The sequence below is a fragment of the Colletotrichum higginsianum genome, chromosome 8 (assembly GCF_001672515.1).
Source record: "Colletotrichum higginsianum IMI 349063 chromosome 8, whole genome shotgun sequence".
NCBI lineage: Eukaryota > Fungi > Ascomycota > Sordariomycetes > Glomerellales > Glomerellaceae > Colletotrichum > Colletotrichum higginsianum.
This window is the reverse complement of record NC_030960.1, coordinates 4,113,658-4,141,312: the sequence shown is the minus strand read 5'-3', so window position 1 is coordinate 4,141,312 and position 27,655 is coordinate 4,113,658. Positions and strand designations below refer to the sequence as shown.

General features: G+C 55.9%; 3 protein-coding genes across 3 annotated transcripts; 1 reads left to right on the top strand and 2 right to left on the bottom strand.

The window, feature by feature from the left end:
- Window positions 1-2,870: 2,870 nt before the first annotated feature.
- CH63R_12203 (Gti1/Pac2 family protein) lies at window positions 2,871-4,370 on the bottom strand (the record flags this gene model as incomplete). The annotated part of the gene is made up of 1 exon (XM_018307177.1): window positions 2,871-4,370. The coding sequence occupies one exon, from the start codon at window positions 4,368-4,370 to the stop codon at window positions 2,871-2,873; it is 1,500 nt and encodes a 499-aa protein (XP_018154018.1).
- Window positions 4,371-14,648: 10,278 nt separating this feature from the next.
- Window positions 14,649-14,855, top strand: CH63R_12202 (uncharacterized protein; the record flags this gene model as incomplete). Its single annotated transcript, XM_018307176.1, has 1 exon — window positions 14,649-14,855. The coding sequence occupies one exon, from the start codon at window positions 14,649-14,651 to the stop codon at window positions 14,853-14,855; it is 207 nt and encodes a 68-aa protein (XP_018154017.1).
- A 4,359-nt stretch (window positions 14,856-19,214) lies between these two features.
- On the bottom strand, window positions 19,215-19,626 carry CH63R_12201 (uncharacterized protein; the record flags this gene model as incomplete). The annotated part of the gene is made up of 3 exons (XM_018307175.1): window positions 19,215-19,254; window positions 19,330-19,504; window positions 19,545-19,626. 3 exons carry the CDS (start codon window positions 19,624-19,626, stop codon window positions 19,215-19,217), a joined length of 297 nt encoding a protein of 98 aa, XP_018154016.1.
- Between the last annotated feature and the right edge of the window lie 8,029 nt (window positions 19,627-27,655).

The following is a 27,655-nucleotide window of genomic DNA, read 5'->3' as shown; positions in this document are numbered from 1 at the left end:
AACGCTCTAGAAGGGGGAAGGGGGGAGGTCATAGCCGTCGTATCCAGCTCGGACTTGGATTCGTATGCCAGGCCGCCACCTGCGTGGAAACCGGCACCCTAAAGCCAGTTCTCTCGACGCGACCCCAAATGAGATGATCAGCAAAACGGCACCGCGTAGACCATAATTAATTGATCAGTCATCACGTTCCTCTCCCCCATCTTCCCGCCTTCCCTTCTAACGTTAGCTGGTCTGGCATGCCGGCGGGGCGATGCTAAGCTTTCGAGTCCCATCTCGAGTTTATCTCCCACGGATCTCCGCACCGAAGCAGCGATTTGTGTTAATGTCTAACCAACCGAGTCAATGAACGAACCTATCAGCGTTCAGAAGGGATGGGGGGGGAGGGGCCGTAGCGAGAATCGATTTGGGGTTCAGACGCCTGTACAGACTACACGGCTAATAAGGGATTGTTTGGTGCGTGCGTGGCCATGTCACGTCAACACGGCACAACATATCCGTGAAGAAGATGAGAGGTAAGTAAGTGGAAAGGAGGCCGAACGCGCAAAAGCCTCCACTTGGATGTCAGTCTTACCGTCCTGGAAGGGGTTCTTCGACGCAAAACGCACGCAACCCCCGTTGACTGACACGAGGGGGCGAGAATGGGCCAACAACCAAGAAGATAGATGGGCTGCCAAAGAGAAACCGCACTTTTGTGCAGTGAACACACGCCCGCGGCGGCCCAGTCTGTCCATCCATCAGACCAGAAAAGACCAGACCATGATCACAGTATCCCTCTCCAAGCCATACAATACCGTACCATGGCCTGTCACGCAATGGCGTCGACCTGTCCCCCTCCCCCATTCGACCGCTCTCCTTCAGAAAAGTTAGCGGGACGGACTTACGAATCGCATCTGGGTTCGGCTACATACTCTATTAGTGTCCATGTCCAAGCCGAGATCACCAATTCCACACGACCCATGAACACACACACACACACTTTTTAAATGCATGGCTCATTCTTTCGGAACTCTTACGCTTAAACGTTGACGTCCACCACTCCGAAACCTGTCATTGTCGATCGATCGGCCAGAGTGACCCCCAAAAGCCGAGTGTGTGAAGAAGACGAAAGCCGACAGACATACAGGACGAGCACTCGTCCGTACGTTACGAGTTAAGCTACGTTTCCTCCGCCCACAAGGTTAACGCCCTCTCTCTCTCTCTATCATGATCATCTCCTCGGCGTTTATCCCCTCTGAGGCCATCTCCACGTTCCTCCGACCAAATTCCGCCCGCCCTCCGCCTTGCTATTCAACATTACACCTTCGAGACGGGCGGCCATCATCATTACTCGTCGGCCGCCGCTCATGCGCACGCAACACGTTACTGAAAAGAAACTCTCGCCCGGGTCGGTCCATAGACTCCAGGCCAAAGAAAGATAAGAAAAAAAGGAGAAGAAAAAAGGAGGAAAAACAAAAAAAGAGAGCACATACCCATATCCCGACCAGGAACAGGCAACATACCCGACCCCCCCCCCCCCAGACCCTGTCCGCCCATCCATCCATCCATCCATCCCCCCCCGCCAGTGTGTCCCAGCCCGTCCGTCACACATCCTTCCCCAACGGAGGGCCCCCCGTTTCATCCACGCGTTCTACAGAATACCGGCACTTGATATCGGAAGCTCAGTGCAGCCTCGCCCCCTTCGGTATGTTCCACTGCCCAAAATTCGGATCACTAACTCGCCTGGTGATTAAGCATCTACCCCCCCCCCCCCCCTGTCCGCTTCCCCTCGGCCACCGAAGAAGCCCAATCACGCCCAAGGTGTCCGAACCCAGGCACCGTCCGAAATCAGTCCACCCCTCCCTCCCCCCCCTTTCTCCCCGTTCTACCCAGTAAATACGCCAGCCTGATACGGTTGAGGCTTAATGTGACTTAAACCTATAGTCAAAAAGTATTCGCGTATATAGAGTTCTCAAAGACCGAGAAAAAGTCCGCTGTAGAGAAAAACTAAAACCAGTTGTAAAATCAAAAGAGGAAAAAAAAAAAAAACCCTCTTCTGGCCCTTGCATGCCTAGTTCAGTTACTCACTTGTAAACCATGCTTTTGTCTTGTCTCTGCCGCAAACCTTGCGAACTTGCTATCTCTGTTCGTCTCCCAGGGAATTAGTTTGCTCCGCGGTTAGTCCGCCTCAGGAAGAAGCAAGGCCCCCCAGGACGTATGTCTACCGTTTAGCCTCCTCTCGTAAACCCTTCCCTCGCCCTGTCCTGTCCTGTCCTTGTCTTGTGTAGCCCTTCCCAATCCCCCATTCAATGGGAGCCACCCGTTCGAAACAGCTCTGCAACGTTAACCTTCACTCAAACCCATCCTCAGGCGCGTTTGTTTACTCATGCACACAAAAGGGGAGGAAAGTGAATTATTGGTAGGAATAAGTGCCACTCTATTTCGCTTCGCCTATAACCGAACGAGCGGTAGCCAGGGCATCGGTTCTTGTAATGCTATGTACTTGTAGTAGTAGTAGTTGTAGTAGAGACGAACAAAAAACAGAAATAAGACAGAAAAGCGTGTAACGATTGTTGTAACTCGGCGGTGACCCCCTCACCACCCCTTTTTGTACCATGATGCAAAAAATTCAAGTCCCATGAGCCCAATACCGTGTGATCTGGTGTGATCCGAATTCCAGTTCCCCAAAATGTTGGAGGACCCGCCCAAAGTAGCAGGTCTGATGTAGTGATCCCCGAACGCCGTGGCGATGCTGTAAAAAAATAATAAAAGGGTTTAAAAAGAGAACAGAGATAGATGGTAGACGAGACGAATTCCCTTGGCCAGTGTGGCAATGCAATGATTTCGTCTTCCGTCTGACACCCCCCCCCCCCCCCCCCCCCCCTCCTCGGACGTTAGATGCAGAACTTGCGGTCTAGGGCCTGGAGCGCCTTGACGTCGTGGCTCATATTGGCCGGACGGTCGATGGGCGGCGGTAGCCCGCTGAGGGCGCCGCCGGTCCGCGGCGAGCTGTTTGCGCTGTTGATGCCGTTGGGGTTCGCGCTGCTGGCCTCCGAGCTGGAGGGGGTCGGGTGCAGCAGCAACGCCGAGAGGCTGGCCTTATTCGGCAGAGGCACGACGCCGTTCGTCTCCGAGTGAGAGCTCCTCGGCGGCGAGACGGACAGGGTGCGGTTGGGCGGGGTGTGCGTGAGCGGGTGGCTGGTCGAGGGAGCGCTCGAGACGGCGTTGATGCCGGGCAGCGTGTTGCTGTTGTTGCGAGGGCCCAATCTCGGGTCCATGACGGCCTGGGCAGCCTGCGCGGCCTGGGCCTGCAGGTGGGAGATGCGGGGAGACTCCGAGGCACGCGGCTGTTGGATCGACGCGAGACGAGGCGAGTGGTGCTGCGGCTGCTGGACGTGGGCGAGGCGGGGAGACTGGCGCTGGGGTGCGTAGGGTGTCGCCGTCGGCGGCGGCAAAGGTGCCCGGTCATAGGGGGAGAGGTGGTGGGGAGCATGAGCATGGGCATGAGCATGGGCATGAGCATGAGGAGGCGGTGGCGGCGGAGGGTGGGCGTAGTGAGGAGGTTGAGCGGACGGGTGGGAAGGAGGCTGAGGAGGCGGCAGCTGGTGTTGAGGAGGTTGCTGGTGCTGCTGAGGCGGGTAGGGAGAGGTGGTGTAGTGGCTGTAAGGCGGAGTAGCAACGGGCGAGGGAGGCCACGAGTAGCCCTGCTGCTGGGCGTACTGAGGAGGGTAAGCCTGCGGCGGCATGGGTTGTTGGTGATGTTGTTGCTGTTGCTGTTGCTGCTGCTGTTGTGCTATGTAGGGAGTCTGCTGCAGCATCGGTCCTCTCGTCAGGGCGGGCGTGGGGTTGCTCTCGTGCAGACTCGACTCCGGATACATGCCCTTCATCGGCGTGATGTGTCTGAGCTGGGGGTCGGTGCTGGGTTGTTGGAGCTCCGGCGACCCCGGGTGCGGCCTCGAGTAGTATGAGATGAGGTGGAGGTGCTGGCCGGTCGAGGTGGTGATGCTGAAGGACTGCTTCATGAGGCCGTCGGCCTTGTATCTGTAGCCCTCAGGCTCGCCGTCTTCCTGGTCTTCGTCGCTACCGCGACCCGAGTCGGGAGTCTTGCCGGCGCCGCGTCTGCCGCCTCCAAAGCCGCTGCCTCGCTTGCCCTCCATCTCGCGATATGTCAGGAAGCTCCCCGACACTCTGCTGGCGCTCCATGACTTTCCATCGGTCCACCTCCGCATGCCCGCTTCCCGCTCGTCCCATACAAAGACCGAGCCCGACCGGATAGATTGGCGTTCCTTCTCCGACAGTCTGCGCTGGACGCGAGGAAGAAGGCCGAGTCGGCAGGCCTCGAAAAGCTTGATGGCGTCGGCGGGCGTCCGCACGAATCCGTGGTATGTTTCCATTGTGTAGTGATTGGGATCCAAGTGTGATGGAAACAAGAGAAGGAAAAAGAATAATTGGAAGAAGTGAGAAGGGAAAGAAAAGTAGAGGCTGTCCAAGAGAAGAAGAAGATGCCTCTCTCAAGTCGACAAGGTACTGTGTGTTGATGTTGGATGGGAAGGGGGGGGAAGAGGGAGGAGGATCCTTATAAGAGGGAGGAGTGAAGTGAGAGAGTTTGTACCAAAAGTAAGCCTCCGGTGGTCCTCCACTGCGGCCCCACTGAGTGAGTTCAGTTCGTTTGGGGGCACAGGGATGGGTCGAATGAGGAATCGGCACCAGTTGCCCTTAACTCAAAACCTGATCCTAGGCCGGTTTGCGCCCTGTGGGAACGCAGGCGTGATCCGCGGGTGAATAGGACAAGAGAGGGAGGGAGAGAAAGATTGGGTTTGAGCCGAGATGGTATGGTTAAACCCCGTGCGACCGGACTGATCTTGTTGCCCGTTCTGGCTGTCACGCCAAGAGATGAATGTCCCAAAAGGCAAGTCAGGGTGAGACGTCTCGCCGGGAAGCTTGAGGCCCCAGCTTTGATCTTCGCTCTCTGCTGCTCTCCGCCGCTTTGGGAGCGTTTGCCGTGAGGTTGAGCCGAAGCGTGGGGCGGTAGAAAGGGCCGACAAACGCTTCTTTTAGGAAGAACGAGTTGCGTATGCTGGATGACTCAAAACGGGTGGGCGGGTGTGTGTGGGTTAGCTCCTCAGGTTTTCGGCGAGTGAGGCAGACGACAACGGCAGCGGCGGCGGCGACGAGGACGAGGTTCTAGACGAAGAGATGACGGTGTTTCGCAGGCGGTGATGGATGATGACAGAAGCTTATTCACAATGCAGTAAAACGAGATGGGTTGAGGCGTATCAAGTCGCACGTCAAGCTTCGAAAGGGTGGAGATGGGCAAGTGTGGTGAGTGGGAATGTTGTAGGTCGGTGAGAGCTGCTTGTGGCAGGCTTGCGAGACGTGCCAGGTATGGAGTTCAGAGCCGTCAGACCGGGCTGGAGCAGCGCCTGTACCATATATATCCTGATACAACACGCGCAAGCCCACAACAGCAAGTCGCACCCCCCGGCGAGGCCAAGCTTTTCCCGACAGGGGAAGTCTGGGTAAGAGACGGGGGGCACCAGGGCAAGCCAAGGAGACAGGACAGGGGGGTAGGGGGGTGGGGGGGTGGGGGGGTGAGTGCCTTGAGGGAGGAAGAAGAATCAGAAAAAAGAAGAAGCGAAGGGACCGGGGAGGGGGGTGCAGTCAAAGGGTGTGTGTCGACGAGGGTTAGAGCAGGATGGAGGAGTGCGGCCAAGAGTTGGGGATAAAAGTGACTTTGCGCCTTGCTTGGAAGAATAAATGCAAAAAAAAAAAAAAAGAAGGACAAGACGGCGAGCGGATAGTGGAGGCGACCAGAGTGACGCAGAATTCTGGAATCACCCTGTGGGCTCACGCACACATACTTTCTCCCTCACACCTCACTCTCGCTCTCACTCTGGGCTTCTCACACTCCCTCTCACGCTACTAAACATTAATGATTTTCCCTATCACAGTCCCTAGTCACATTCCTAGAGAAAGGCGCCGCCGTCACAACCGATCCACTGAAGAAGATGACGGAGGACAGGGTACGCGGGCTGACGGGGGTACGCTGGCTCTGCTGGCTCTCCTCGACTATAATTGCCTCTTGGGCCATCCCTGATCAGTGCTTTGAACAGAGGCCGAAAGGGCCGATGGCCGAGAGTCGCACTTTGGGCCGACCATGGGAAAAGAGGCGATGTGCATGAATGATGGGAACCACACCGGGCGGCTTGCTTGGGGACTTGGGGGACGACGATCAAGCTGTCCGACATGATGAGGGAGATTGCGTGTGGAAGGCCAGTGTCGGTCGAGCCGAATTCTTAAGCAATTCAACCACGCCGAAGCCTTCACTGGGCTCATTAGGCGGCATCGTGCACTGCGAAGCGGCGGCGGTGCATCTGGCCACTGAGCCGACTGTTCCCTGCAAGACCGTGGCCCCCAAAGCGAGCGTCGGCCCCAAGATGATATTCGTAGTGTAGACGCCAGACGGTAGTGTAAGCATGGAGGCTACACACTACGGAGTACTCTGTACACTAAACAGCTCGAGGGGTGGAGAGCATAGCAGAGTGTGACGCAGATACGGGAGGAGCCCGTCTGAGGCAGAGAGGCAGACAATGCAACTGATCGGCGACGAAGGTTGATTACGACGAGATAGATGGTGGAGGGGCCGAGATGGGGGAACAACTGGGGCAGATAGGAGAATGAATGCAGAGTGGTGGGTTGTGGCATTGCGGCTTGAAACAACGGGATGCGTACGTACGTACCCCTCTCTCTCTCTCTCTTTAGCTTTCTCGCCTTTTTCGCTCTCCCTAGCGGGTTCGCGATGGGGTCGTCAAGTTTCGCCTGCCGGTGAGGTTCTCTATGGATCCTCAATGGGCCCTGTGGATGCATCTTGTGGTGGCCCCCCTCCTTCAAGGTACGTCGATGGTCTTGTGGTATCGGATCGTCGTCTAAAGTGCGGCGTATGGGGGAAGTCTTGACACTGTCACACGGGGTGCGTGACAGACCAAGAGCAACCAAGATTGAGACCCGCGGGAGATGAACGACAGGGCCACCGGTCCAAGATTGGCTACGGCGGCAAAGGAGGTGCCGATTGCGTCTACTTCTTTATGCTTGATTCAGTGCCGGAGGGCGTCGTCTACTGGATCAGTGAGCACCCGACCGACGGGGGACCACAACACACACCCGGTCAACGATGAGCTAGGATGTGCCCTTGACTCGGGTCTGCAAAGTACAGTACGCGGACTGGCCGTTGGTGGCCACTGGCCGCGGTAGATGGATGGCAGACAAGCTTTGTTCGTTGGACGGCACCGATCAGGAGGCCGAACGAACGACGGGGGAACATGCCGCGCAGAGTAACGCTGGGAAATCCCAGAAACTCCTCCACCAACGGTCAGCTCAACCAAAGACAGGTAGGCGCGTGTCGGTGTAGGTGTGTGTGTAGGTGTGTGTGTGTTAGTGTTACAGGCAATGGGAGAATAAGGATGACGACGCCCATCAGGCGCAGTTCTGACATGGTTGGGAAGGACAGGATGGCCACGGTAGTCTCCCGTATGTGGGCTGGGACCATGGGCAACGACGGACGGGCGGGAAATATTAAGGTCAAGGTGAGACTTGGACACGCAGGCCGAGGCGGCTTTGCTTCCCCGTGCGAGACGAAGTTGGGCGTGCGTGCTTGCGTCGAGCGTCGCGGCCGAGGTATACGGGCTCGGGATGTGGGAGGCGGGTAAACGGAGGACAGGTAAGATTGGTAAGATTCTGGCCCAGCCAGGTCCGACATCATAGGGAAACGGGTTCGGGAGGGCGAGAGGGGACGCGAATAGATACAAGAGACTACGTATGTCTTTCGGAAAGCGGGAGGCGGTCGAAGAGAGAGAGATGATGGCAAGGAACAAGGGAGTGAGGCTGGGTGTGCGTAATGGTTTAACCTCTCTCGGGGAACATCAATAGCATCAATGGTCCTCCTAGGTACCAGAAAGACGGTCGAGTCCCCCTTCCCCTTTTGGGTGGGGTGTTTTTTTCTTTTCTTCGTCGGCCATCTGCTCATGCGCTGAGGAGGAATGGAGGAGGACTCGAGGAACGCGGCGTGGACTAGTGATGGTGAGGCGGCTGATGATGACGAGTACGTGGTCGCCGGCCGAGGCTGGTCGAGAGGGGAGAGCCTAGCCTCCCCGTTGGACGATAGCCTCCTCGGATTGATGCCGCAGCCGAAAGACGGCGGAATGAACAGGTGCGCTGACGGAGCGCGGGTGTGGTGTGGGTGCGGTTATGCGGCAGCGGCAACGGCGATGGAACAGATTGGTTTGACGAAGGAGGAGCTGGAGCTGGAGCTGGAGCTGAAGCTGAACCCTCGGGATTCCCACGGTCCCACGGGAATAAAAATGAGGAATGCTCCCACTCGGAATTTGGCGTTGACTCGGGCGGCATTAAAGTATCGATTGCCCTGTAGCGTCCAGGCCGCCACACAAGGTTGTGTCTGGCGTGCCGATGGATCCAGATGGCGCGTTTTCTATGCCTCGGCTGGGATTCCCTCCACAACGATGCGACTCGGGTGGCTCTCTGTGTCTACGTCTGTGTCTGTGTCTCCGTCTCTTGATTGTTTCTAGAGGGAAGGGGACTCGGCGGTGGGCCGCGCACAAGCAAGTGCCGTTGCTGTATTGTCCAAGACTGCGTCCAAGAGAGCGAGAGTGAGTGATTGCATAACTACACAGGCTACAGTGGACCGAGAATCGAGAGGTCTGCTAGTGCCCAAGGCTCTGGGTGCGGAAGACTTGGGACGGAACGGGGAGAAGATGAATTGCAACGGGATGGGATTACGAGATGCTCTAGGTTGGCATCCCGGGTTGCGGTGGGGTGAAGATGAGATGAATGATGGGCGATGGATGATGGATGCACGGCAGAGAGAGGCAAACCGAAAGAAATGGTCGAGTTTTGCTTGACCTGCCTTCCCCTTCCAGAAGGGCGTGTTCATTCTCATTCTTGTCTACCAAGATCATGTCAAGTCAGTGTACTCTCGTCGCTACGCAGTTGCCGGCGGCCACACAGGTACCTCCCACCTCTCGCCTCTCACTTCTTGATTCATTGAACGGAAGGCGCCGTCGTCTCTGGCAGCAACCACAACGGAAGGACGGTCGTAGACGAGAAGGAGCACACAGACAGGCAATCACTCCAGCAGGTAGGTAGGCAGGTAGGTAGGCCAGGTAGGTAGCCAGCAGGTACGTACCGCAGCACCCCCCTTCCTTCCTTCTCGAAAAAGAATTCAAGCTTATTTCGACAGTCGCCGCACCAAGCTTTTTTAGAGTGGAGGCCAATGTATCCGAAATCGGTACGTACTTCTTTCGCTGACGGCGGCTCGCTTTTCCCCCACCGTCACCGTCGTTGGGAAAAGCCCGACCGAGCGAAGGGGGGGTGCGGCTGTAATTGCCCGGGCCAGTAAGCCCAACCAGACACGACCCGGAGAGACAGAACAGAGGCATTGAGGTAAATGCCGAATGAAAAGCAGAGAAGGAAAAAAAAGAGGCAGGGGAAGGGGGGAAAAAATAAAAGGAAAAAAGGGCCCGATTACGATGCGCTGCCGAGGCTCTCGTTTCCCCACCGAGAAGAACAAATCGACATTCTTCTTGACAGTACACCACAGTGAACGGTGATCACACAATTACAGGTACGTAGGCCGGCACAAATGTACCGCTGCCATATAGACCAGCGCACGGATGGCGCGCGCAGGTACTTGTTCTATGTCCACCCCCCTTCTCACCCCTGCCCCGCCTCGTCCAAGCATGCCAAGCCTACACAAGCCCACACTAGCCCGCAGCCACCGTCGGCTCCGCTAGAGAAGGTGTTTTTTTCCCCCTTCTCTTTGGCTTTTCGCTGACTAGACTCGATGTAGAACTCTGTTTGATTGTGGATCCCCCCCCCTTCCCCCCTACACCCTTCCCTACAGGTACACGTACGTATACGAATAATTGTGGGCGGGAATTGCATTATTCGTTCCGTCCGTCCCGCGGACTACCGCCGCAAGGAAGACGGAGGCATAGGCAGAGGCAGAGAGGCAGACGTCACCACTACTGTATTTGAGATCGACCGTCCCCACCAGAAAAACAACCCCCCCCCCCTCCTTTCCCCCTCGCTCCTTTCTGAGTCTTTTTCACCAGTCATCAAGTTGCAGTTATACCCGTACAGCCTGTCCTTAACCAAATACTGTATGCCGCTAACCCGTCCGTCACTGCCGTCCGCACCGAACGGCATCCCGAGGCTGTGATATCGTGTCCGTCCGACTTGCCGTAGTGCGCGATGCAAGGAAACCCGTCGTTCCGGAAGGGGCGGTTCCCATGACCCTCAACGCATACTCCAACCCAATCCTCAACTAAACGTCGCTGTCCCCGAGATCGCCACCGATTTGTATCTCACGAAATGAGACAAAAGGCAGTTGTTATAACCTAACATCCTCGTATAGGTTCACGTATATACCCTCTGGCATATGGGCCTCCGGCGTGCCAAGCAGCTTCAGGCTCGTGTCTGAAGCGGGGCATACAGGTATATCCTCTCCGTTGAACTATCCCCTCAAACTAAGTAATCAACTACCCACATGGTCTCTAACCTTGACTGATTATCCTCCGTCTCGTTTGCTTGTCTCGCTCCTGTCGGGTCTTTCCCCCCTTCGCGAGCACAGAGTTTCTGCACGGAGGGAGGGATCGACCCAACTTTGTTTGACAAGCATTCCTCTCAGCAAAACAATCGATGGACCACAAATGCTGATCAAGACGAAAAGGAAGGAAAAGAAGAAGTAGAAGAAGATAAAGGCGACCGAAGTAAGAAGGTTTCGGTTTTCGCTAGCAATTGTCACTAACTAAATAAATGAACTCATACAAAAAAGGTAGAAAAAGGTTTCAACCTAAACAGGCTCCGCGGCCAGGTTCTCTCTCTCCCCGTTCCCGACAGAAACCTCACTTTGGCGCCCTGCGACCGGCCTTGGCGACATGGCACTGTACCGCCACTTGCCCAAAATAAAAACAAATATAACAAAGTAGGCTTTATGGACGGGCCAAGACCCCGAGAGCCAGCGATCCGTACAGATACTTCCTATAACTCTAGTCGTGCGAGACTCGTCACCACCATCCAATCCCTACCTACTTACCTACCTATTGTGGCATCAGGGCTGCGAGTAGATTCAACTCCATCCCTCTTTAGCTTTTCGTTGGCCGTGGTCTCTGCTTGGCGTGCCCCCCTTTACGCCGAGAGACACCAACCATCAAGTATAACTCAGCCACCCTCCCAAGACAATCCAAGCCAGTACCGTAATTTTCAGGTCAAACCGCCAAGCACCGGTGGGATTTGTAAGTATGAGACCATAGGTGCTCGCACACACGTCCATCCCTAGAAAAGCATAATTATACCCAAAAGGGGTGGGGGTCTTAAACGGCACAAACTCTGTCCTCGGCCAAGCATCAGATTTATACATTTATTGATCTGCCTGTTTTCTTCCTCCCCCGACGGGCGTAGGCGAGATGACAAGACCCCAGCAACAGTTTAACCACATTATTCGTGAAAGAAGAAAGAAAGGTCCCCCCCCCCGTACCCAATCAAAAAGGCAATCAACTCTCCAGGCCGATCTCCTCATGCGGATGCACTACCCTGACCGAAGTCTCCGTTCAGACACGGAATTAACCATAACCGCAACCAAGCATCGAGAGAGGCCACACCCACCAATGAAGATCCCTGTCCCCCCCATTGGTGCCGTTTGCCGTTCGTAGCCAATAACGAAACACATATTTCGTTCTCCCATCGACTCACTACGGGTTGCCATCCAAGCCGATGGTGGCCGTCCAGCCGGCCAAGCAGGCAAAGCCTTGTCCGCAGGGATGGTCGAAGACTTGGAGGGAGAGAGAGAGAGAGAGAGAGAAAAGGAGGAAAAGGATTTGAATGGATGGACTTGGTCATCGCAATCCAATCCAAATTCCCGCCAAGCCCTCAGGACTGGTTTTAAGTCAAACCAACGTTAATTTAGTGCTTCTTTCAAGGTCGAACCCGGTCCCTTCAGATCTGCATCCCACACACACACCCCTTCCACCCCCTCCCCCTCCTCTTCCGTCTCTCACTTTCTCTGTAATTCTCGTGAAATCACCCGTGGCTGGCCTGAAAACTCCGAGCAGGAAAAACCTTGTGATGCTCCCGAGAGAGGCATTCCGCGGCTGTCTCTCCTCGCGACTGTCTCTATTTCAGCGAGAAACTCAAACCCACCGTGATCACATTGCGAATTATGGCCTCGGCCATGACCGAACAAATTGACGGTCAGAATATGCCCTCAGTTAGCCCCCACTCTTTCCGTCAGTGTAAAGGCCAATGGTCCCCGCGACGGGCCTCTCCGATTTATGCTCGCACGAGAGACATCCATCCATCCATCATGGCCATTCCACGGATCCGCACTCACTCTGTACACACAGAAAAAAAAAAAAAGAAAGGCGTCGACTCGGCCATCAAGAAACCAAGGATGCACAACCAAGATCCATCCCACCGTCGCCAAGTCCGGTCCCGTCGCCTTTCCCCCCCGTCATCGTCGTCGTGCGCCCTGCCTATACTAAAAGCCATACCAAAATAGGTGTCATCGAGGCTCGGCGCCCAGCCTCTCGCCCTCCAAGGTTACCTAACAAGATCCCTCAACCATAAACACGCCCCCCCCCCCCCCCCTCTACCCTTCAGTCCCTGCTGCCTCTTCTGCCCATTCGGCCTTAGGAGCAATTAGTGTAAAGAGTTGACGGGAAGGGGAAAACGTGTCTTCTGCATACCCGTTCAATACGATCGTATAACAGACCGAGTCTATCGGGTGGACTAGCACCCATGCGGAAAGCGAAACGCTATCTGTCCGTCGCCTACTGCTACGTCCAAGAGGATCCCATGCTTGCTCGCTTACTCGCTTACTCGCTCGCTCGCTCTCTCTACATCTCTCCCTCCCGGGTAGGTTAGCAAAATAGGGTGTTACAGCACACAGTAACTGCTGATGAAGTTGTGCGGGAAAAGGTTGGTTTAGTTGGGGCCCATAAAGGTTGAGGGTACCATCGTATAGAGTAGGTTAGCAAAAGGCCCCAAAAAGATCGGGCGAGATACCGCAAAAGCTTTCCCCTCCCTACTGTCTTATCTTCCCGTGCACGCCGCCTGCCCGAGCTGAACTGAGCTAGGATTAGAGAGAGAGAGAGAGTGTGTGTGTGTGTGAGCACGCGAACAGCTGGGGGAAAGGCGCAAACCGTGGAGACGAGACACCATCAGGCCATCATCAGCCGCCTCTTCATGAATCCCACCCGCGGTCCAACGACGGGCTAGTGGACATGGACGGAGACCTCGTCCTGTAGTCCTCCTGCACACCTTGGTTCGGGCCAAATCAAGCCCCCCCCCTAAACGAGTTTGTAAACCGGCCAGGTCACGCCGTCCCAGGATATACGCATCAGCAATCCTCATCAGGAATCGAAACGGAGGGGCCGTCCACCACCCAGTTGTTTGGTTCCGGTTTCCCTCCCCCCTCCTGACCATCCATCCATCGACTTGTGTGCTCTGGGATCGCGAGTGTTCAATTTGCTCTTCCCTTCCCTTTACACACACCCCATTAGACTCTGTTTAGGTATCATTTCCTTCAAACCCAAAAGGGGGGAACTTCAAGGTGGACATCAACGTTGAGAAGCAGAGGGCGATTCGCCTCACCATGTCTCGACTCGTTCAGTCATCCTCCATGGCAAATACCGCACGTCTTGGCAAGCGGACCCGAGGGGAGGGGGAGGGTCTTCTCTTATCAAACAAGCAGCATCCCTCTTCGCTCTCCCGGCCCACAGTCGACATCATCGCCCGGCGCATCAGTGCCTTGTTTTGAACAGCCCGTTCCCCATAACATTTAGCATTCGCAATAAAGGGAATGCCAATCATCCCATTTAGGGTGTTCACTGATCAGAAATGACACACACACGCACACAAATACACACCCCACCCCACCTGAACGTGGCTGAGGCTGTGTTTTAAGGCCGACCTGTCAAAGCAAAACTTAAACCCTAAAATCGAGAGGGCGGGCGAGTCAACAGCCAAGAGTAGTAGAGTGAGAGAGAAACGGTCATGGGGAAAGCGAGGGAGGGAGGGAGGAAGGGAGGGAGAGCTGGGGAACGGACACGTTCAACCGAAATAGCACATGCCGTTCATGCAAATAAAGGAACCGACGGTATAGCAAATACACCGTGGCTCTTAACGGCCGCCCAGTGCCACGCAAGGGTCATGCGGCCTCGCCCTCCCTGAGGACAGATTGCACGATACGGGAAGGCCGTCCTTTGTCGTATGGATACGTCCATCGAATGGGAGAGGAGGGAGGTTGATCGAAATTTCCCCATCTCGATTCGGACGGTGAACGACGACCTTCCTAACTCCCCTCCGCTCCCCTCCCCTTTCCCCCCGGACCTACCCATCCTTCTCCATCTGATTTCGGATCTCGCATGAATGGCCGTCGATCAGCGCAGTGAAGCTCTAATGTAGTGCAGTATATAGTATGGTATAGTATTCTCTGCCCAACCTTATTTGCGAATAAAATCCCAGGCGCCTGGGAATCGATCCGAACTCAACCACCCACACCCCCCCCTCTTACCTCGCCCCCTTTGAGCGGACGGCCGTGTAACCAAACAGCCTAGCGCGTCCCAGAAAGCGAGTGTTTAAGATATCCCCCTCCCGTCATGTCACCTGACGACAACGACGAGAGGCCGGCCATGACCATTCATGGGCCTGTGAGCCTCGCGAGTCTTGGGCTCGGGTGCGCTGTTGTTCGAACCATGAACACAAAGGACGAACGGGTTGGTGTAGTAGAATCGAATGATGCCGTGAGCGGCGTCGGCTCATCATCCGCAGCCGCGCCCGGCACCTCGCCACAGCACTCAGCCTAAGCCTCCCTCGTCGTCGTCAGCTCACCCATGTCTCTCTGTCAGGGCGGAATCCGGTAACAGTCACGTCGTCGTGAGCATTTGCGCGTCCATGGCACAGCCGGTCAGCTGTCACGTCAAGCCTTGCTCACCGCGACCGAACCGTGAGGCTGGATCTGCCACACGCCACCCAGGAAGAACACGCCCAGCCCAAGTGAAGAGTGCCGCGGTCTGAATGAGTGAAGCCTTAAAACGCCACCCCACGAGGGATCCGATCCGTACCATGTGCCAAACACCCAGTCAGCCATCCGTCCATCTATCCATCCCACACACACACACACACACACACACACACACACACACACACCGCCCCGAGTCCAACGCCGTGTATCCATATCCCGTCAGTCACCCGTCAGAACCGGCCCAAGGTCGTCTGTCATACGATCCGCAAGCCACAACCCGCAGTCCCCAAGTGTACAAAACAGAACACAAAAAACAGGGAGTGGGACAACACGGCTGACACCTGCAACGCAAACACACAACACGACGGGAGCACCACAAACGCACATCGCCCAAGACGGAGGAAAGGGGGAAAATGAGGGGGGGGGCAGTAATCCCAACGATCGTGGGACGCCAGCCCGGAACCCGAAACCCCCCTCGCCCTTTCCAATCATCCTGACATGTTCCACGGCTTCCACCTTCGTGGACGGTGATACGTGTTCGGTTGAGTTTAACCTTTTCGGCGCACTCGCTGGGCAGCTCTTGTACGCGCCGCCTTCCGTGTCCCCTGCGGGCCGCGAGACTCTCTTGGACACACAAGCACTCGAGCCCCCCAACGGGGAGACTACCGTCCGAACGGTTTGTATAAGCCGCGTAACGTGTAAGTAATCTGAGCGCCGTCTGTCCTCGGTGCATCAGGAAGGAGAGAGCCCATACACTATGCAATCTGGCCATTTCGTGATACTCTCTGTAATTCCTGGGCTGTGAACGCCGATGTCCTCCCCCGCAATGCCGTGAACTCCGGAGACTCCGCCGCTGGCGCCGCTGGCGCCTCCGGGGGAAAGGGGGGGGGAGGCAGGGCATCCCCAACTCCTCGACCCCCATCCGAGATCTGGCTAGCCACAGTTCCATCACTTTGATTGCTGTCCTCGAGCTTAAATCTCCCGGCGTCAGGGAAGGTCCCCGGGAGGGTGGTTCTGCGCGCGCACCCGTCACCCCCCCCAACGGATTTTCTCTTTTACGCGGCACCTCAAAAGAGAAGATACGCACCACCACATACATCGTACACCAGGGAGCCGAGAGCCAAGAAATATCACGTCGCAGCAAAACGTTCTACCGAGAGCACACAAGGGGAAAGTTACACCGTGTCATTCGATCGGCCGTGGTCGGTGACACGTACACGCTCACTCCCTGCCTCGGCCACGGCAGTCTCTTTGACAATTTCACAGAGGAGTCCCATAACGGCCGACGCCCTGCCCCTTCCAAAGCGGAAAGAAACTCGACATGTGTGCGACGAGGAGTTGCCAGCGGGCAGATGCGAGGGGCAGGGTGTGTGTGTGTGTACAATGTGTGTGTGTGTGAGACCGATCCCTCTGTTGTGCCGCACGTACAACCAAATCAACATCCCTCAACTTGGAACACGTCCAAAAACGTAGTGAACAGGCTACCAACACTGCACTACCCAGAACTCTCGTGGTGATGGATGATGCAGTTGGACCAACGGCAGTGATGCGAAAAGGGGGACGCACACATGTGTCATGGTGCCGACGAACCCCAACCTCCTCCCTCTTGTTGTTCCCTCTCGTTGTCTTGTTGTCTTGCTGTCTGACTCCCCTGTGTGATGCGGACGAATCCGGTGCGAGGGCGCACATGTGGTTTGATGTGTGCGAGGCTTCTCTGGTCGGGCGAATCGGCACTTTTGTCATGTAATGGGTGTCGACATGCCACATACAAACACACCACAAATCCCACTCACTTCTACTACTGCTGTCTATGTACACTCTCCAAGGGCCCTCTCGGCGGCTTGGAGCCCATCTCGCGCTCCGATCCAGACTCTCTCTCTCTCTCTCTCTCTCTCTCTCTCTATAGCCCGTCAGTCGAGTCCGGTGACGACGACTTCTCCAAGTACCACCGTTGCCGCGTACTCCGTCCGGGTGACGGCAGACACGGCAAACACGGCACCGCCAACGGCAGGGGGAAAAACTGACCGTTGACAGATTAAGGTGCATCGTCTTCCCCAAGGAGGCTTGTCGCAGTCTGCATCCGTGCCGGGCACAAGGTACCAGCAGAGCCATTAAGGTTGGTCCAGGGCGCCCTCTCCTCCCCCCACTAGTCCTCCTTCGTTTTCGCTCCTACGAAGCTGCATTGGATGAACGGGTTTCCGGCTCACAAGCGCCCCCCCTCCCCTCCCCGTAGAGGAAAAGGGTACTTGGCCGGCGAAGAGAGTTGGCGTCGTCGAAAATGCATTCACCACGAACCAATCACCGGCGCGCCGAGCAGCCGGGAGACACTCGTAACCGCACGACGCAATCTCGGGACCCTAAGGCAAATCATTGAAGCATAACTCGAGTGCTAGGTCCCTTGGGGACTAGAAGCCCAGAGGCGGTGGCACGAGGACAACTCTTGTCCGCCCAGTCTGGGCTCTGGGAGGGGGGCCAAAGGCCCTCCTCCATTTTAAACTTGCACCGTAGTAGCTGTTTTGGGGAGGGCTGGGGGCGGAAATAGCAAAGCCAACTTGTCGTATCTTGGCTTTTTGTCGACGTAATAAGAGAGAGTGTGCAATGTTTGGGGCCGAAGGCCAGGTTTCCCCCATCGAACACGAGTCCTGGTAGACAGACTTTGGGCGGTCCTCTCTCAAGATTGTCCATCTCTTTCTTTCTCTTTCTCTCTGTGAGTGACCGTCTCATTACGCGCCATCAAAGGGGGAGGAAAGGCTTGTTTGCAGAACTATCAGCCCTGTAGGCTCCCGCATAGCGAGCCTGGCAACCTGGCATACGGCGCCGAGTCAGCAGAGTCAGCAGAGTCAGCAGAGTCAGCAGAGTAAGGAGTCGTTCAGTCAGGTTCAGCCAGAGGAATGTCGGCTGATAAAGCTAACCCCCTTTCCGTCCTAGTGCTGGCGAGTCTCCCTCAAGAGTCCCTCCATCCCCATCCACGCGCCCGTCGCCGCCTGATCGTCAACGATTGGCAGCCGCAGTTGATTGACTCGAAAGTGCCCGTCAGCGGATCCCTAGTGCACTTGTGGTGTGTACTATGTACTTTGTGTGTACGTGGTAGGCAGGTAACTCGCTCATGGATCCCAACCCCGGCCTGGCTGAGCCGAACCATTCCCCGTCTTTTGGGTATCTGTCCTGAGTATTACAGTATGACAATAACGCCCGGCCTCCCCCTCGGCCTACGGCACGCGCGACGCTCCACCATTGAGTTCATTAATGACTCTCTCTGTCTCTCTACTTGTGCAGATACTGCACTAATCCCAGTACTTTGGCGAGAGAAGGGGCTACCTGGCCAAGGGAAAAGCCAGCCAGCTGATCGTCGGTCATCGGCATTACCTGCAAATTGGACGGGCCAACCCCCCAAGCCCCCTCCCTCTACAGAGTACTCTATAGTGTACACCTATGATCCTGTATCGTACGGAGACAGGCCACCCACGTCTTGGCCTGCCCGAACGAGTTACAAACCGGAGCTTGGCGGTGATCCTTATGGGGGGGTCACTTGTGATGAGACCTTTTTCTCAGGAGCGGCCGCCAGGGAGGGGGTCCGAGTTGGTGCCGCTGTGCATTTTCCTGTCGTTCGTGGTTGGGGGTGAGGAGGACGGGGCTCACCCTCCCCCCCCCCACGTACCTGAACGATGGTGCGTATCATCAAGCTTCTGGCCTATGATTTGATGGTTCGTAAACGTTGAACTTACTCGCAGATGCTACCGTTGAATAACTACTAGGGACAGTAGGCAGCAGGCCCCAAACGAGAAATGTGTGCAAGAGGCAAACAAGATGGCGGAAACCTCCGTTATCCAAGTTGTGTGTTGTGCGCACAACGAGAACCAACCGAGGATGCCCGCCGTCTGTCCTTTGGAATAGGTTAAGCGGGATTGACGAAAAACAACAACAGGGGGTGAGACACACACACACACACACACACACACAAGATCGCGCCGCCAATGCATCCTCGCGTCCAGTCACGATCCAAGACTGGGCGACGACCAGTGCAGTCTGCGACAAAACGGGGGGTGCGTATGTGTATGTCTGTATGTGACTCAACCCTCGTTCTCCTCTCTCTCACCTCACAGTGCTCTCTGTATCCGTACTGGCTTCGACTTGAACGAATCGCCCACGGCGTGGCCGCTTGGCCGCTTGGCTCGGCGCCACTGAGAGACGAGAGCTGAGTTTACTGGACAGGCCAAGCAGCTTCGCTGCTGCCACGGCGTCTTGAGCAGTTTTAAGCATGAATTTAAGCGTTGTCAGCCACTGCTCCTAGCGTCGTCTTGGTGCTCTTGGCATACCTCACAGCTCCTCCAGGATCTGTAAAAGTTTCTCTCGCCAGCTGAACACCTTGGAAGAAGGAGGGAGGGGTGAATGTATCTTGAGGAGGGGGGGGTGGTGTTGGTGGTGGTTGTGATGCTGCTGCTGCTGCTGCTGCTGCTGCTGCCCAGCCCAGAAAGGTAAGCATGTGCACATCTGCACCCACACCCACACACACACACACACAAACACCTACGCCCTTTTGGCCGAGAGAGGATTTGTCTTGGACAGGCCTTTGCTTTCGGACTCTTGGGAGAGCCGCCGGGTCCGAGGAACATTCCTGGAACGGGAGAGACGACCGAGGACTCTCAAGAAGCTGCCGGGCGCCCGACGTTGATTAAGTTACTCCCCGGTGGCGGGAGTGAATTGTCACAGGCGACTATCTACTACATAAATTTAAATGACAGCAGTCTTCGGCGAGGTGGCAGTTCGCAACAGCTCACCGACACGAGAATGGACGGACGACCCGGGATGCCATGGATGGTAATTCGACACATTCCAAGAATTTCCTTGGCGGTGGATACGATGGACAACAACCTGTACGGATACTCTGTACATCGTACACCACTTGAATCCATCGGAGCACAAAACTGGAAATAAAACCCCAAAAAGTTTGCCTGTTGCGTCCGTCCCGACAAAGGTAAGATGCTTAATCAGACGGGGGCGATGCCGGTGAACTGTGCGTCTGTGACTTTTTGGGGATTTCTCCCCCCTCCCCCCTCCTCCCCCCCAGCTATAACTCTGCGGGGGATTAAAGAAAAAGCTTATTTTAAGATTACAATTTCTTTTTAATTAGAATTTTCAAGCTGACTCTTGCGGTCGCTTTCGGGTTTGACAGTGGGATGGGTTTACGGGAACAGTCAACAATCCGGGTGAGCCGTGGGATCCTCGTACTCTTCTTTGCCTGACGGGATATCCCATGATGCCGACTCAGATGCAGGAAAACTTTGTCCAAAAGTAAAGTGGACGGACGGCCCAGTCACGAAAAAGAAGGACACGAGGCGAGTGAAAGGGTTTGCAAAGTCCGAACCAACATGATTTATCACCAAGATACTTTTTTTGTATTTTTAAACTTTTTATTTCACAGAGTGCAGAGTTCCTCCCACCGCCAAGACTGCCATATCTGGCCAGTGCAGAGAGACGCCGGGCTTTTGTTTTTTGTGGTTTTCGCCGCCGCCGTGTCCATCACCGCGTTACCCCCCCATTTCCCGGTTTTGACGGTGGACTCGAGTCACGGCTCGTCCGCTACCTTGGACGGCTGAGACGAGGCGAGACAAGGCTGCTCCTCCAACACCTCTCTCTGGGGCCAAGGGCTCCAAGGGCCGAGACGATCAGTGACTGTGTCCTAGGTATGGTAAGATGTTTACGTGTGAGGGTGACAGCGTCAACCCGGTTAACCGTGACGCTCTAATGTCCCCGTTGCGGCCGTCTCGCTTGAGCTTACTTTCTTGTGCCTCGATCGAATCTGCCCGCCATCCCATCTCTCGCCATAGTCGGTACGCGGAAAAATAAACTCTAATACCTCCGAATGAGACATGCCCCCCATGGATGGTTATTCGGAAAAAGGATACCTCTTGCTTTACACAGTAGGTTCGACCTATGTGCGTGTGTGTGTGTGTGCTGGGGTTGTTACCTAGGCTGTACCGCCTTGTCTTGTTGTTCTCATTTTGATTTTTTTTAGACCCCAAGTTACTTTTTTAGGACATCGCAGATTGATTGCTTTTCTTGCAAGACTGCAACCTTTTCCCTCATAAAGTTGCAAGCCAACGAACCCTCGTTTTTTCCCTTTCTTTACCTGTTGACCTGCACACCCCCCAGTCAACCCAGTTGAAAGCGAAGCCGTGTCCGCTCGTCAACTCGACATCGAGATGACAACACCGCAGATGGGAGGGAGAGAGGGGGATGCCGAGACTTTGTCGTATAGCCTCCAGGCTCCTCTATTGGGGAGGGGGGGGACAGCAAGAAAATACTTGGTTGAACTGCATGAGGTAAACCCTCCAGCTCGGCGCACACCCTCCCTCCCGCCTGCTGACAGGACATGATCAAAGTGGAACGGAGTCGAGGGGACTCGCGGAGTTGAGGGAACGAGTCACCTCAACTCCGTATATCCGCGGCCGCCTCGTTCAACAGGACAAGACGCCCCAAGTAGCAGATGGCGAGCGGTGCAGTGGTTATTGATGTCATGACCTATCGCCGACCCATCCGCGGTCATGCACAGAGCAGCCGGCGTCCCCGCCATGACTCGGACGCAGCCAAAGAAAAGGCCCATGACAGCCAAACCCTAAATCAAAGAAAGAGTTGTGGACGGGGGTACAGAGTAAGTTGCAAAGGGATGAAACGAAGGGCTAAGGATAAACGCCGGCCCTTTCGAGGCACCCATCCACCAGCCCCCTCCCCCCCCTTCGCATCTCGGGACAGGAATAGAAAAGTTGGGCGGCTTACGTAGGCTGTCCATGGCTACTTCTATTGACCGCTGACTCAGCGGTCGACGGAGCACGAGCGTTCTTGTTCTGTTCATCTGTATTCGGAAATCCCAACTCGATTCACCGGCCAGTTTTTGTCCTGGAGGTGTGCTTCCGCCGGCGCCCATCCATTCTTGGAGCACTAGCGGGGGTTGACCTCAGCAGCGCCACGCATTAGGGCCAAGCATTTCGGGGTGCTGTCCCCTGGAATGCGGGTTATATCCATCTCGTCCAGGCTCTGGGAGAAAGGGAGACGAAAGAGCGGAGGCGTGCGAGGCATTGGCAATGGTGTGCTTCCAGAAACCCGACCGAGTTCGATTTTGTGCTAATCACAGGTCCTTCCAGTCACATGGGCACCGTGAGGCTTCGAACCTAGTTTCATACATCGTCTCATGCTCCCTTGACGCCTCTCCAAAGCCGGCTTATCAGCTGGCGAGGAGGGAGGAGGAGCGACTGTTTGCTCCATGGCCGAGACTGATGGATGTGTCGCCTAGAGAAGGCGTGGGCAGCCGAGAGTTCGGAGTTTGATTTCGACAATCAAGTACAGGGCCCGGGGCGGGTCTGGCGTCGTACGGACGGGAACCCGGCGCCAGCGTTTTCGACGACGACGCAGCCGAGATAAGGCATCTAGCCGTGATGAGCCCGTCCGACAGGCGGTATTGATTTCTTCAAGGAGAAGCTCAAGGGGCGGCCTGGAGTTCAGAGGAAGTCATTGGCTCGTCGACCGCCGGGAGGTATACTGCGAGTCCATCAGGAAAGCATGTCGTAATAGGCCAACTCTCTGCGTGTCACTCTCGCTGGGAGACGCAGATTGGAGACGCAGATTCCGGGCTCGAAACCGTCACGGCCGATGGAGTCCAGGGCCCGGCTCGACTTCATAGGCGCCAGATCCCGACCACTTTAGCCACAACCCGTTTGCCGGGTCCGCGTGAGCGCGAGGTGTGCGTATTTGTGCATGTGTGTGTGTGTGTGTGTGTTGACGGTACCCCCAACCAGGCTTAGGCCGGCAACAGCACACTCACCGACGCCGTCACGCGGTTCGGCTGACACGGACGATGACTCGGCCTCTCAGCAGCGGAGATGACTCCTAGGCGCTCAGCCATCGGATATTGCGAGTTGCCCTTCCCCCCTCCCCCCTAGCGAACTGTACTCAACCTCGGCCGCCCGCGCTGAGCCTTGAAAAGATGCGCGACGGCCGGTGGGCTGGACGGGGAGAGATTGATGTGATGTGGGTGTTTGTCGAGACCCTTGCGCGAAGGTGCATTAGCGGCGACCCAAACGCGTCGAGCAGGCAAGAAACAAGCTCGTACGTCCACAACTCTATTCCGTCCTCTCAAGAGTTTCGACACTATCCCCCCCCCCCCCCCCTTCCCTTAGGTTCACAGTATCCAACGTGAAAGGTGGAAGGTTCGCTGCCTGGTTGGCTGCTATCCTCCCTCCCTCCCTCCCTCGGTCAAAGTATCGCCATCGACATAGACATGCCTTGCAAGTGATGCCTGCTGGAAGGGGTGGGGGGATTCCTGCCTGTTCCCAGTCCATGACCGTTCACATAGAGCCCAGCCTTGGCGAGATTGGCTCACCGTTGGCCGACATTGGCTACTGGCCACAGGAAATTTGGCTGTGGCCCGGTGGCGTTCCGCAGGCAACCTGGATCGCGGGCACGAAGTCGTCCTTCCAAGTTCCAACAGGAACAGCACCAACACACAAAGTTCCTCGGGCCGCAGGTGCCTGGGACGAAGTCGCGACAGACGGGCGTTGGCGACACTTGGAGGAGGGGGGGTGGGAAGAGGTAGGGGCGGAGATTTCGGTTCCGCTTAAGCGGCACGAGAAACGGTGCCGGTCGAGGACGGGCGGACGAGGTGCCCGGATACGTCGGCCAACAACCGACTCTTTTTACTCGTTGAGTCTTTTACTTGTTATTGAGGTCTCTTCCCCCCCGTTCCCCCCTCAAAGGATCCCGGAAAGTCGGGTGGCTCCTATACGGAGCTCTCCATAGGATCTAGTGTACACAGACACACTCACACACTCTCTCTTTTTCTCTCTCACATCCATTCCCGTGCAGGTGGCCACCGGATTGATGCATTGGCGTTGTGGCAGTGCTGCCGGGGAGGGGGTGAGAAACAGAGAGAGATAGGGAGAGAGAGAGAGAGAGAGAGACAAGGAGGGAGATGATGAGATAATACCAACTCGATCCTTGGCCCTTTTTTTTGTGCTGTGCCTGTTTACGCACGCCGAGATGGGGACTCTGAAGCGAGAAAAAAAATTAGGATTCCCACCATAGACGACCCGGCGCTGGTGCGGCCGTTTTTCCAAACCAACGCTGGAGTTACTCCTGAGTCTCTCTCGTCCGTCTGTCTATCTGCGTTTTGAACAGGGCTTCATTCGCCGATGCGAAACCCCCCTTCTCCTAGAGTTTCCACATACAGCTCGTCAACTCGGAGCAATTCGTGAACGGGACGTCGTCCAAGTTTGGCAATTTTATTTTTGACTCGGCGCCGGCGTCCCAGACCGGCGTCCCAGACCGGCGTCCGCGGAATGCTTCTCCTAACTCCCTAATCTGTGTGTGTGTGTGTGTGTGTGTGTGTGTGTGTGTGTGCGTACCTGGCACAAGCATCGCCCTTGAAGCAGAATCACAGTGGACGTTGGCTTGGTCTGTCAGTGCGCGCCATGTCGTCCGTGGTTCCAGATAAAACCCCGTGGCAGGCTTCCAGTGTCACCCGGGAGGGGGGCGTTCAGATGGTCAGATTTGGGAACGAGAACGTCTGCTTGTCAGGCCACCCGGATAGCAAGCACATGGAGGTTTATTAGATGGACAGACATTGGCTTTCGATGGCCCTCTTCCGGTCGATGCCATGGTGGTCCAAAGAGAAGGGGGGAAAACCACGAGCTGGCGCGCAGATTAACACCCCCCCTCCATACATCGTACTTACTCCCTCTTGGCTGCCCCTTGGACCGTCCGTCTCCCACAAAGATCCCGAGGGTGTGCTTAAGCTTAATTCGATGCTCAATGTCAGCACCACGCCACCGTCGGCCCCTCGATTCGTTCGATACGCTCGCCACACGCTCCACACCACGCCCGTCCTATCCTGCCAACCTGCTCTACCCTGTACATCGTAGTCCCTCGTCCCTCCCTCCCCTCCACCCCTGCTCACTTCCAAAAGCGAATACTTCTTCCGCGGCGGAGAACTCAAAACGAAAGAGAAAAAAAGCCCGTCGGTCGGGTGAATTGGGTGAGTGAGTTATCTTGAACAAGGACGATGTGACTACGGAGTTGTAGGCAGTTGACAGCAGTTGTTGCAAGGGAGGGTGACTGTTCCAATGCCCCCCCCCCCCCGGTTTGGCTCGCTGACGCGGCCCTCCCTCGGAGGGAGCGCATTAAGTACACACTATTTGTATCCTTACTAGTTGATAGTTGGTATCCGTACCGAGCACTATTCAAGTGCCAAAGCATGGGGGTGAGGAGACAGAGAGTTCCGCACTAAATCGTTTGACGGCGGAGCACCGGCGATAGCGTCATCCTGGCGTCCCTCGTGGCGTGGGCACGCTTCGCCAGCAGAATCGGGACAAGCGTTGGATCCCAAGCATCCCCGAGGATTCAAGGGTACAAGGAAGCCCGCCTCCTTCCTACGTGGTTGAACGTATATTCACGCACCATCGGTCCATCCACCCAAACATCACCTCTGGCTCCAATTCCCTCCCTCGGGTTGTGGGGAGCAAACCGGTCTCGCGCGCTGTGTGGACAGATGTGTGTCAGAACCCCGAGACTGCCTGCCTGCCTGCCTGCCTGCCAGTCAGCAAGAGTTGGAACAAGAATGCCGTCCTCGATTGCCGGGCGTGAGACCTGAGCATCCCAAGCATCTCACCATCCCAGCCCAAACAGACGGCTGCCGCAAGAATAAAGATGGGACGCCTGGAGCCACGCGGGAGGTATTTACTTGTACAGATACAACCAACTACGAAATACAATCAAGGCCTCTTCTCTCTCACTCACTCACTTTCTCTCCACTTCAGGCGAAGCTTTTCCTGATCTCCTCCGTCCTTTGTTCGGGGCCCCGGCCCCCGGGGCGCATAGCAATGTCACCCCAACTCCTTTCAGCGGTCGGACTTTTGTCAACATGTTTAGGTTTCCCGACGCCAAACGAGAAGCTTGGGAACGGGAACAAGGCGGCGTCGGCGGCGGCATGGCATCCCTCGTGGACCCAGACTTCCCAAGTGGGAGGAAATCTGACCCTTTCCCCCCCCTTGTTTTTTCTTCTTATTCATCTTTTTCACTTTGCTCTTCTCTTCAGGTTTCGCCTCTGTGGAGATGACCCATAGCAAAGACGCCCACTCTCGACCTCGAGTTCTTGACCTTGTCTCGTCAGCGACACCGTGTTAGTTGATCGTTGGATGGGCTCCTCTCCTCGCCAACTTTCCACTCTTCACGCCACCCCCCCTTCCCCCTCTCTGCTCCAGTCTGGCACCGTGCCGACTGCTTGCTCCTCGGTTCTGTCCCTTGGTCCAAAACCTCTGCCAAGCATGACCCAAGATGCTTGGCAGGTTGGCGTCGTCCACGTTCGATGCCGATACAGGGCCGGCCAAATCCCCTCACAGAAGCACAACTCTCAGTGCGCGGGAATAACGAGCAAAGCCCGGCCCCGTGTATGTGTGTGTGTGTGTGTGTCTGTGTGTGCATATGTGTCGTATCTGTCCCCCGACTCCTCTCCCCCCTAAGACTCAAGAGAGGCTCATCCCTTGGCACCATTACAAATGTCGTATAATAGAAAAGAAACAGTGGGGAGCCGCCCCCCATGGCGTGCGCTTCTAGTTGTCCGAGGGCTTGAACAACCCCGCGGGCCTTCATCGAGAGACCGTTGTCCCGCGAAGCCTTCCCACTGTGCTAATCGTCTGGCTGTGCTGTGCTGCGCTGTGCTGTGCTTATGATCCATCATCCGACTGTGCACATGCACCTGGATGCCACTCAATCAGAGTTTGTGTGAATGCCGCTCTTAATGCTCTTGCGTTGGGGCGGCGGTGATGCGGCTGTGACCTTTTGAGTTCTCTCGCTTTTCAAACTGCGGTGGACTAGGTGAGGCGGGAGCTTGGTCGTTTGCCATCTTTTGAACGGCGACGTAGGCCTACTGTCGTATTGCAGCGTGAAAGTTGTGGCAGATGGCTCCTTGGGCGATGCCATGTTGTCATGTTGAAGGTAAGCTGGCATTGTTCAACCCGCGCCCAGTACAAGACGTATATCTGAAGCGACTGAGCGGATGGAGTGCACATCTGCAAAGCATACTGGACGCGGTCGTCTTCCTTTCTGGAAACATGTGATAGTAAGCCTGTCCCAGTAAAATTGACAATCGGATCTGAACGTTGGGCATGATGGTATGCGAGGTCCCCAGCGTCAGTAAAGCCGTTAGACTCGACAAGAGCAGATATCAGGGGTCATTTCAGGTCTGAGCCATCGATACATGTGTTGCCTATACGATGACGGGATACCTCTCCCATCGCATCGCGCTGCCTTGGATGGGAATTTCTGGGCTCCGTGATTCACGCTTAAGGCCTTTTCTGATGAATAACCAGACGTCGAGGCCGCCTAGACTGGATGGCCGAGAAGCTCCGAAGCGCGGTGTCGACAGCCAGAGATCGCCAGGTATTCTCTTTGCTTTTCGGGGCATCACCACCTCTGGTGGACGATTGGCATTGCTTGAGCCATGCCGAGCCACACAGTCCACAGTTGTGATGACTGAATCGTTTCATAGGAGCAAACAATATCTTCCGACCTTCACAAAGATCTTGCCGCAGCTCATCGCCGTGGGAATCCAAAACCGAAACCGGAGCTCCAAGGCATCGACGGGCCGCCGTA